At 37.7% G+C, this 12,041-nt stretch overlaps 2 protein-coding genes across 2 annotated transcripts; both read right to left on the reverse strand.

The window, feature by feature from the left end:
* Positions 1-566: 566 nt before the first annotated feature.
* Positions 567-7,127, reverse strand: LOC111998520 (pterin-4-alpha-carbinolamine dehydratase 2, mitochondrial). Its single transcript, XM_024030615.2, has 7 exons — positions 6,983-7,127; positions 6,842-6,876; positions 5,746-5,843; positions 2,402-2,487; positions 2,196-2,319; positions 2,010-2,078; positions 567-928 (listed from the first exon to the last, which is right to left on the reverse strand). Exons 1-7 carry the CDS (start codon positions 7,076-7,078, stop codon positions 840-842), a joined length of 597 nt encoding a protein of 198 aa, XP_023886383.1. The 5' UTR covers positions 7,079-7,127; the 3' UTR covers positions 567-839.
* Positions 7,128-10,608: 3,481 nt separating this feature from the next.
* LOC111998508 (uncharacterized) lies at positions 10,609-11,427 on the reverse strand. The gene has a single exon (XM_024030604.2). The coding sequence runs from the start codon at positions 11,425-11,427 to the stop codon at positions 10,609-10,611; it is 819 nt and encodes a 272-aa protein (XP_023886372.2).
* Positions 11,428-12,041: the final 614 nt, after the last annotated feature.

Raw genomic sequence — 12,041 nt, forward strand, 5'->3', positions numbered from 1 at the left:
AGGTAATGTATGAGTTATTATTATTATTATTGATTCCAAAAGAATTTGGACAAAGAGACCTTCATGAAACTTGTTTCTTTCTATGAGAAAATTTTGTTTCAGTTGAATGCTTTTTTTTTTTTTTAAGAAGACACTTGAATGTATTTAATGACTGTTGGAGACTTAATAAAAATAAACGAAGAAAGAATATTTAAAGAAAATAAAGTTTAGAATAAAGAGATATGGATTGTTGTAAAAAGCGATTAGTTAAAATACATAAAGTAACTTCTTATTCTAAATATGACTAGAATTTTGCTTAAGCCAAACAATGTGGGACAAGCTTCATAGATGAAGCTTCTTTTCATATGGCTGGTTTGCGAACATGATTATGCAGTCTATTCAAAACATCTCACATAAGGGTAGGCCTCACCTGTAACACATTATATCCAGTAATATGAGAGAGACATAATACACAAAATATACTGTATTTTCCCCAAACCATAGGGCCTCCATATGCACTTCTAATATAGATCCACTAACAGAAGATGGACTAGAAAATTAATTTGCAACTTCAGAACAACAGTGCAATATTGAACACCTACTGTGGATTGAGTGTTCTGTACACAGCTGCAATGTCTCACATATCCCAAAATTCGTCACAAACTAAATGCTACTAAGGTTGTCCATTTCAAACTCAAATTTGTATCCATAAAAGACAGAAAAAAAAGAATGCCACACTGACAGATGACAGATGCAAAATTCATGTGCCTTATTTTCAAACTCAAAATATCAACAAGAGATAGAAATCCACTACATCACACTGACGTAACAGATTTCACACGCCATATTATGCCGACTGTTTAATCGGTAAGTTTTCGCCTCAGTAGGTGATGCATATTCAGCTTATTGATCTTTGTAGCAAGTATGAAGTCATTTTCAGTCAGTCCATCTGCACAAATAAAAATGATGTCAAAAGCTCACCTCTAATGCACAGCAAACTTGTGCCAGAAAAAGAAAATTTAAGAAAATATTATGTCTGAAACTAGATTCCAAAAGAATGACTTCAAAATTCAAATGCTTTGTTAGAGTGATATGTAGTAGGTTTTATCATGCAATGGGTTAGGAATAAGGATAGGGTGATTTCACTGTTGAGTGGGTCAGATTCATGCAGGTCTTGAAACTGCCCTGTCCTCCTGGTTAAAAAACTGAAGTATATATTAAGCCACATATAACCAAGACTAAAAAGCAACCAAAAGAAAAAGAAAAAGAAAAAAAAAAATTGTCTGAAAAATATTCTAGGAGCCTATAACATTATACAATGGCATCAGATGCTGGTCAATGGATACCAGGACTAAATCCAAAGCAAGCGGCTAAATTGGGCCAGCTTTGCCAACTCAATAATGATATTCTATTATAACAACAACAAAGCCTTATTTTCTTCTGCTTGCCATATTTTCTTAAAATTTATAAACATTATAAAAAAGTGGCACTGATATATTAAACACCTTTGAGTAATATAGCCCCTATAGAATTCCCACACTACACACACACCCAAAAAAATTGAGTGATCCTTAACATAAGTAATGTAACATATTGGATTCTAATTATTCTCCATCTCTGTTGTTCTCAAAAAGATTAATACCTCCTGATTAAGTATTCAACACATAAAATGATATTTTGATGCTTACTTAAAAGGATTCAAATCAGCGATATGTATTACATTTTGCTTTGAGAAGATACCGACGAGGTGTAAGAAATATGTGTAAGGAATACAACATCAATTCAGGTCAAATAACTTATGACACTGAAGTACGTTCTCTGGGAGTTTGAAACCATAACAAGCAAAGTTAGCAAAAACGTTTTACAAACATAGGTTGAAGATAATTGCTTCTGTTCCTGGTTAGAAGAAAATTTATAGCTCAACAATGACAGATTAGAGGGACTGTAGAAAATGTTTATTCAACCAGTCAGTTTTATTGGCCTTTACAAAAAGAACAGATAATTTTACTTGATTAATGGATATCTCTTACCAACTGCATGAGTCCAGATCTCAATCGTTATGTTGTTCCATTCAACAAGATGAAGATCTGGATGGTGACCTGCATTGAACAGGTATTGTTGTTAATTTGTTACTTCACAACATAAAATATGCTTCCCATGTGTTTCAATTGACGGCATGTGCATATTCACAAACTTATTAGCTAAGAGCTAGATACCTTCTGCTTCTGCAACACCAGCTATAAGCTGGAATAATTCCAGACCTTTGGTAAAACTCTTCACTTTCATTGATCGATTCAGCTTCAACACACCACCTTCATTCACTAAATTCCATCCAGCCACCTAAACAATATAGAGCACTAAGAAATATGAATTTATATAATAAAAAAAAGGAGTGAAAGATAACATATGTGCAAGCACCAACCTGTCGAAGTAGACCATTTGCCACTTCTTCGGTCATGGGTCGCAGATCTTTTAAGTCGCATGGCACACACTTCTTAATTGACAAATCTAACATCAAATGTGTCACACAACTACCCAATTTAAAATATGCAATCTCAGACAAATCTAACAGTACCCAATTCCAACTTATGAAATGAGTGGGCATTGAGAGCCAATGATGGAAAGATGATAGAAAAGACACAATTTGTAAGTTGAAAAGCAACATGCAGCAGCCAGCAAAATATGGGAAGTGCATAAGCATGATACAGAAAAAAGACAATAATTATTACAAGAAAGGAAGTCAGAAGTAAACAAGTTACACGCCTCCTATCTCCTGAACAAAATAAAATAGAAGTAAACTACCAATTTAGCCCCTGTTTAGTAAGATTTCTGAGAATGCATTCTCTCTCGATATTTTAAGCCAAAAAGGATTCTAGTTATAATTCTTGCTAAAAATCAATGGGACACATATCATATTGCACAAGATAGCACAAGCTCTGTTTCTCTTGTTTCTTTTTTTAGGCCTCTTTATTTTTTAAATTGTAGATTAGCAGATGCGGGTAGCCATGGTATTGACTGAGTGTGGAGGTTTGGGGGAGGATGCATTTAGTGGATTGGGGATTTTTGTTCGGATGAAAATGGTAGTTGATTTGATTTTGGGTGATGGAGATTGGCAATGTGTGTGGTGGCTTGACCATGGGTTCATGGCACAGGTTCATGTAAGTCAAAGGCTTGGAGTTTGGGTCACGGTGGTTTTTCTCCCAAAGTGATTTTATGTGGGTAATGGAGGTAATTGATTTTCCCAAAGTTTTTCAATAATCTATTTATGCAATTTGGGTCATGGTGGCTCAAGGTGGCATGGAGGGTGGTGGTGCATTAATGGAGAGAGAGGGGTGGGGTGTTGTTATTCAGGTGGCTGGGTCTTTGCATGATGGCAGTTTGGATGGGTTTCACAATGGTGGCAGCTTGAACCTTGGCCGATGATTTGGTATGGGTCTTCGAAGAGGCTGACTATTTTTTGCATGATTGACAATTGAATTTGATTCATTTAGTTCAATTTCTTGAATTTTCTTTACCCTTTTCGTTTGTAACATTTTGATTCGACAATGGAACCCCACAATCACAAAACCAACTTGTGATTAGGGAATCTGGGTCGTTCACGGTGGTGTATAAAGTTGGGATTTGGATAATTTGGTTGGGGTTGGTCTGGTATTTGTGGGTTGGAAGGGTAGTAGAGCAATTGTAGAAATTGTGGATCATTATAGAGAAATTGGAGAAATTGTCACATTGAATAATATTTTATATTATTTATTGACAAAATATAAATTCTCCAATGACATAACTGAACATAATTTCATTTAGTATAATTACTTTCTAGTAAGAGTTAGCATGATACCAAAATTTATTTCTCAAAAGAATGTAGTCAAAAAAATTTATTTGGTCTGAATTCATTCTACCAAAGTTTAAAATCTATTTGCTGTTGTCTCCTCAAATGCTGCCTTAGAAGCTACAAAAGGCAGATTGAACCTATGGCATTAATAAGCATCTCATGACCATGCACCCTTTTAGGAAAAGAGGCCAGTCCCTAAACTAGCCAATAGAGGCAATTTTGATTTGAAACAGGCCTATAGCTTCATTAACATATCAAAGTTAAAAAAATCAAAGTTACCAGAACTTCCATTACCTTCATAACCATTTACTAGGCAATGTATGAAACTACCAATCCACATAAAATGTTTATGCTACACATCAAAAGTGATACCAAATAATTCATGAGGACTTTAACCTTAGACTAAACAACAATGGCATACGGCAGAAAAATATTCTACCACCCAATCTAGAGACTGAGATAAAGGAATTCCAAGAATAAGAATCATCAATGGAAAAGCTAAGAGGATTTAAATTAATTTCTAAGCTCTTACTGACCCACCGTGATGCATATTGGTTAGCCAAGTCCTAGAATTAGTGCCAAGGAGCTCTTGACTCATGTACATCTCATACATCAATTTATGTATATTCTATGATGAATGATTTTTGAAAACCCAAAAACCAATACTTCATTTCTAAACACAATTATCAAAAATACATTAGATTGAAATTTGAAGGAGGAATATTAAACCCAAACCATCTGAGAAGTGAAAACCCAAGGTTATCTATGATATCCAACCATCATTATGGGTTTCCACCACTTATTTTACTAAAAAATAGAAAGATCTAGAGATAGTGAGATTCTTGACTTAGGGATTTGTTGAAAGTTTATGATTTAATCTCTTCTCTCTTCTTCTGTATTAGAGGTGTGATATATATGTAATATATACTTTATTTGTTTTACCATATAAAAATAGTTAAGCATAGGGTAAAGTAAAGTTATGGCCCTGATTCTATTTTTTATTTTTTGATAATTTGATAGTTGGAGTGGGGGGATTTGAACCCTGGATGTCTACGTCAGAAACACCAAGAGGTGCAAATTAAGCTACAAGACTCTTGGCTAGGTTATGGCCCTAATTATCTTGCAAATTCAGAACTACTACCAGGCAGAAAAGGACATTGGCTAAAATTTTGGCTTTAGCATTGCCAATACATTTTAGCATTTCTAATATTAACTAAATGCAGTAAGATATTGGAATTTGAATTGGAATCAGACTAACCAAAATAATAATAATACAAATATAATGATTGACATAAGGTGAAGAAATTTGTCTTTCACAAAATAGCATGCTTTAATCATAGAAGCAACACAGTCTTACAGATATACGTAGGCACCACAAATCATACCAAACATTTATTGAAAAAAAACAATAGTATTAATATTCTCAATAAAAAATGTTTCAGGGCTATAAAACAGGACAATAGGCAAATAAAGTTATATTATAAATGAAGCTTTAAGAGAATTTTGGAATCTTTGTCATATGGAAGATGAAACAAAGAAGTAAGAAAGTGAAGAAACTATTATCTCACAGGAATCAATCAAGACAGAGACATGCATAAAATCTAATCTAATCACCAGTTGTTTGAATTTGTGTGTAGCAAGAAAAAGTGATTTCTCCAAGCATTAAGAGGATATTTATATGATGCTAAAAGCAATTCACACTCTTTGAATAGACCAATATGGAATTCAAAAAAAAAAAAAAAAAACCCTTATTCCCTAAACTTTGAGGTCAGCAATAGGCCTATATGAAATAATGACCTCAAAATGGTGTGGTGATTATAACAAAGAACCTGGACGTTGTTCTGCATGTAAATTGAAAAGGATGTATATAGATTGGCACATGAGTGGAATCACATTTAATAATCAAATGAACAAGCTGGTTAAATGTACACACACACCTTGGCCAGTGCAAAAAGTTCTAAATCCATAAAGTGAGTTCCTATTTGATGACACCCCCACATGGTCTAGAAGTATCTCAGTTACTTGTATACTGGAACTGTAAGTACAAATTTCATATGCACAAATAAAATTAAATCCAAAAGAAATGGATGTGAAAAGGGGGGAAATTTTAAAAAGAGGAAAGACGAGCAGCATCTCAGAAAACTAGGAGAAGTTTTAGAGTGTCATTTCAAAGCATCAAGTACATAAGTCAAAGACCATGTAACAATAATAACATAAGAGAGTTACATTTTTCATGAAGATTATCTAAGTACTCTAGGTAAATCATGTGCAATTCATAAGGTGACAGAAAGCTCTATCATGTTCACCAACATGAGTGGAAAAGTTTCTGCGAAAAAATCAAACGTTAATACTTTCATGAACTAATTTGATATTATATTGAAGACACAGATACCAATCGAATATAAGAATCAAAAAGAGTTTAATGCCGGTTAGAAGGACATGAATTGACCCCCTTTAGCTTATATCATTGCAGAAAATTAACATGTCAGTCTAAGAATCTCTTAGGGAAATCCTAAAAACAAAACTAACTGTGTTTGGGAAGCACCGGCCTGCTAGACGAATTATGACATATTTGGCTATGCCGTTCAATCTTCATATTCAGAAAATAGCCCTTTACAAACCATAAACCATGGAAATAGAATTACCCAACTCGTTTTCCACAACTGGGCCTATCAAAAACAACACCTTGTTTTCCCACAGAGACTCTTATAGTTATACCCATATATTATAGCCAACCATATAAGACTTATTGAATTATTTTTTTAAACTTGGACATTAATTCAGGAATATAAATTCAGGAATATACAATAAATATTAATAAAAAAAAATCAGGTATAAACACAAACATTGCACTGCATAGCTTAAACTCGTCAAATCCCATATCTTTTTTTTTTTTTTTTTCTAATATTATAACTAGGATATAACAAACGAACATGTACAAAATTCGGAATTGAACTTAGACCCAGAACACAAACTAGAATCCAATACATGGGTTATTCTTGAAATTAAACATGGTATAGGAAAAGCAAGTACCGTCCATGAGTTCCAAACAAAGACACCGATGGAGGCTGAAAGCATAACAAAATCACAAGCAAAGATTTATGATTAGCCAAAAGGGTATTATGTAAAACTCATGAAAGCTTAACAAAAAAGAGAAGTGAGAGAGTTTGGTACCTTAAAAAGATCAGGTTTAGAGAGACAGAGAACGGGATGATGGAGACGTAGCATCCGAAACATAGATATAGAGTCACGAAACATCGTATGTCTCATAATAAGTGCTGTTTTTTATCTGCTCTACAATAGGACTGGATAGGTTCGCACTTTTTTCTGATAAGTCTCAACCAACTCTCAATCTCATCAAATAGTATATTTTTTTGTTTTTGGGCCCAATTCCACTTCCTCACAATATTTTTTTTTACCATATCTATCTATGATTCTATCATCATATAATAAAATTTATTTTGAGAATAATTAATTAACTAGTCGCTAACCCGTATTATGCACGTGAACTTATTTATTTGTAAGATAAATTAAAATAATTTTATAAAATCTTAAATTGATTAAGAAACTACACCATTGCAATAGCTTACAAAAAATTTGTCAGACAATTTTAATTATTACAAAAAAAAAAAAAAAACTTAAAAATTCAGATATTAAAACTTCTAAAAAGCCAAAAAATATTAAAGAAAAATTATCAACATTTGAGTTTGAGTTTAAGTTAGACTTGTTAGAAAGATAAAGTTTCACTCCTTGTTAAGTTTGGATTAAAAAAAAATAATTTTGTTTAAAAAAAATGATGAGTTTGAGTTTTGGTTGGACTTGTCAGAGAGATAGAGTTTCACTCCTTATTAAGTTTGGATCCAAAAAAATAATTTTATTTAAATAAAATGACAATTTTATTTAAATATTATGCTGACGTAAAAAATTGTGGGAATTTCAGAAGTTTTGATTTTATATATATATATTAGTCACTAACCCGTGCGATGCACGGAAAATTTATTTATATAATAAAATCTAAGAACTTTAGAAATAGAAAATTGGGTCAATAATATGCATATTATAGACATTTTGCTAGTTAGCATTTAAAAAAAAAGATTTGTAATAATTAAATAAAATACAATAGGAAGAAATATTTAACTTCTATGTTTTTCTATAGATTATAAGTGTTGTCTAACATAGAATGTTATTGGGTTGTAAGAAAAATTTTATAAAATTTTATACCATATATATATATATATGTATGCTTATATTGTATTGCATAGTTACTGAAACCTACAAAATAATTTACAATTCCTAAATTAATAAATCAAAATTCCCAAAAGTTATATATGCACACACACTCAAAACTAATATAAACTACAAAGATATAAAAAAAATCTTACTTAGTCATAGTAATAACAATATAAACAATTCAAAACATGGAACATTATCAAAATTAAAACATGGAACATTATCAAAATTATAACACCTAATTCTATTATCTTTTAAGTTGAATCTAAACAAATAATTAATTGAAATTAATCCAAACAAATAATCAATCAACCAAAAATCATAGTTTTAATTAAGAAAACAAAAAATCACATGAACCCAAATAAAAATTCTCAATAAAGTAAAAACATATAAGGTAAAGAATTAAGATCAAAAAATTCATATACAATACACCAAATAAAAATTTACCACTCCTTGGGTTGGAAGACATAGGTTGCAGCTTTGATTTTTCTCTAAAAAATAAAGATGCTTCATCTGCCATATACAATATAAAATAATTATTAGAAATTTCAACCCAAAAACTAAACCCACAAAAACACTGCCAAAATATAGAGATTAACCCAAATACTCAAAAGAAAATCAATTCTAAACATAACAAAAGAATAAGATAGAATGAAAATCTCAAGCACATGAGAACCTACATCTTTTTTATTTTTATTTATTTTTTATTTATTATTTTTTTATGTGAGTCTCTCTTCTTGTTTTTTTTTTTAATCTTAAAGTGAATTTAAATTTAGGGTTTTGAGATGGCAATTGCTTGGGTTTTAAGGAGAGAAGAGCGAATCCTATCAGGAGTCTTTTTTTTTTTTTTTTTTTTCCTCAAAGATACGGAGAGCATCGTTTGTAGTTTAAGGACGACCATGGTCTTCCTCAGGAGCCTCAGTTTCGCGCCGAGCAGGAGCAATTTGGCTTTCTCCAAGAAGTTTACAGGTTTGGCTTGAGAGCAATGGGCTTGCTAGGGCGAAACCAGGTTCTTTTCCGACGAGATCTCATGCTACCCTCAAATCACCTTGCTGCAAGTGAGTTGCCCACAGAGAGTTGACGGCAATCAGTGCCATGCTCTTTTCTGGTGCAGGCCAGGATGAATCTTGCGGCTCTTGGATGTGGAAGTTGCCGGGCATTCCTCGAACCACTCAAATCCTTCCACTAGTAAGCAGTGAGGTAGAACGGTCTGCATCGTCGGCCGACCTGGAAATGAATCGATTCAGGGCCGGGCACATCCAGCCAAGCCTCTTGGATCTCTTTGGGGTTTTTGCGGAGGCCTTAGGTTTTGGATAGCTCTGATTTGGTCGGGGTCGACCTCGATCCCCGGTGGGTGATGATGTAGCCCAGGAACTTGCCCGATCCCACGCCAAACGAGCACTTGGACGCATTTAGTCGCAGCCTGTGCTTTCTGAGGACGTCGAATATACAGCCGAGGTCCCGCAGATGCTCGAACACCAATCTGTACTTCACCACCATATCGTCAACATAGATCTAAATGTTCTTGCCCAACAACGGCTCGAACATTCTCGTTATCATCCTCTGATAAGTAGATCCAGCGTTCTTCAGGCCAAATGGCATCACCTTGTAGTGGTAGTTTCCGATGGGCGTCACAAAGGCCGTCTTCTCCTGATCCTCCAAGGCTAATGGGATCTGGTGGTAGCCTTGAAAGGCGTCTAGGAAGCTCATCAGAGGATGGCCTGCGTTGCATCCATCAGCTGGTCTATCCGTGGCATTGGGAAGGGGTCTTTTGAGCAGGCTTTATTCAGGTCCGTGAAGTCCACGCAAACCCTCCATTTCCCACTCTTCTTCTTGACCACCACAGTGTTGGCTAACCACTCGGGGTAGAATACTTCTTTAATAGCGCCCACGCGCTTGAGTTTATTGACCTCTTCCTTAACTGCCTTGGCGTGCTCCTTTGACGAGCGTCAGGGTGGCTGTTCCTGGGGATCACCAAGGGTTGACGTTAAGGCAGTGACAGAATGAAGGATGGGTCAATCCCTGGGGCATCACAGGGGTCCCATGCAAACACGTCCAGGTTACTCTTGAGAAACTCAAGCAACTCCTCCTTCTCTCGGGGAGGCAGTTGGGTTCCGACCTGAAAGAACCTCTCCTGGTCGTCGTCGATGACCACTTTTTCTAGGCCTTCGAGCCTGCTTCCTCGACGGCCGTGTCAGCTGGTGCCACCGAGGTGGTTAGCTACTATAACTTATCGACCATGGTGGCCGAGGGCTCCGTATCTTGCGGACGTGAGGTGGCCGCGACCATACACCGCCTTGTCGTTGACTGGCATCCTCGGGTCTCGAGGATTCGGCCTCCAGACGGGAATTTCACTTTTTGGTGCAAGGAAGAGGCAACACCTCCCAAGGTGTGGAGCCAAGACCTTCCCACAATGGCAGTATAGGGAGAGTACATGTTTACCACTATAAAGTCCACTTCCACCACTTCCGGGCCGGTCTGGATGGGCAGCCTGATCATGCCCTCCGGGATGACTAGCTTCCCATCGAAGCTCATCAAGGGGGAGCTATAGGGCGACAAGTCCACGGGCTTTAGCTCCAGCCCCTTATAGAGGTCGGGGTACATGACCTCCGCCGCGCTGCCCCGTCCACCATCACCCGTTTGACGTCATAGTCCCCAATCCTGAGGGTGATCACCAAAGTGTCGTCGTGGGGTTGGGTGGTCTTGTCCTTGTCCTCTTCGGAAAAAGTCAGGGTCGGGTGACAGCCTTTTCTGGCCCTCTTTGGCTCTGACTGGGACTCCCCGGCGGCCACCTGGGCCACGGACAGCACCCGCGAGGGGCGCATGCCTGTTCTTCCTGGCGCAGCCAAGATCACATTAATCGTTCCAACGGGCTGCCCCATGGCTGTGTCCTTCTGTGGCTCCTGGTAGGTCTGGCCATGCTGGCTGCTGGAATGGTGCAGGAGATGCTTCAGCCTCCCCTTCCGGACTAATTGATCCAGATAGTTCCAAAGGTTCCTGCAGTCCTCCGTAGCGTGCCCGTGGTCCTGGTGATATTGGCAGTAGCGGTCCTGGTTACGCTTCTCAGGGTTCCCCGACATCTTATTCGGCCACCTGAAATACGGTTCGTTCTTAATCTTTTTCAGCACCCTGTGCACCGGTTCTCGGAACACAACGCCGACAACCTGGGCGTTTGTCGCCCCAGATTGCCCTATGAAATCTCTTCTCGGACGGGCGTTGTTATATCGGTCCGACCTGGAATCCCTCTTCTCCTGAGGGATAGCTTTCTCCTTCCCCTTACCTTGTAGCAAGTCTTCCTCTACCCGTTTGTATTTGTCGATCCAGTCCATTAGCTGCCGCACGCTAGTGGCGGGCTTACTAGTTAAGGACTTCCTCAAGCCGTGCCCCATTGGGGGCCGTTCTTGAATGTGTTGATGGCAACATCATCGTACTTGCCGTCCAGCTCATTGTAAATCTCCCAATACTTGTCCGAGTAAGCCTTGAGGGTCTCGTCATCGCGCATGGTCAGGGACAGCAACGCGCTCATGGGCCAAGGAGGTCTGCTGTTCATGACAAAACGGGAACCAAAGGCCTAGGTTAGCTGTCTGTACGAGTCTACAGAATTCGTTCTCAAGCCGTTGAACCACCTCATTGCCATAGGTCCCAAGCTGGATGGGAAGACTTTGCACATCAGCCCCTCGTTTTTAGAGTGAACGGCCATCCTCTGATTGAACTGGCTTACGTGCTCCACGGGGTCCGTTTTGCCATTGCAAACGGTGAAGGTTGGCTGCTGGAACCTCCGAGGGAGCACCGCCTCGTCTATACGACGCGTGAAGGGCAACCTGAAGAGCCGGTCCAGCGCCTTGCTCATGGCGTCCCTTCCTAAGCCCCTAGGGGTGGGGCTGCCGCGCCTACGCCTCTGATAGCGCTCATCCTCGTGGGAGAAAACTTCACTCGGGGGTGTCGTCGACCTTTGCCTGTAGTCGTCATCATTTTCGTCGTCAGAGGGTAAGTCAAGGCTGGG

This window comes from Quercus suber, unplaced genomic scaffold, assembly GCF_002906115.3.
Source record: "Quercus suber isolate HL8 unplaced genomic scaffold, Cork oak 2.0 scaffold_398, whole genome shotgun sequence".
In the NCBI taxonomy this organism is placed as follows: Eukaryota; Viridiplantae; Streptophyta; class Magnoliopsida; order Fagales; family Fagaceae; genus Quercus; species Quercus suber.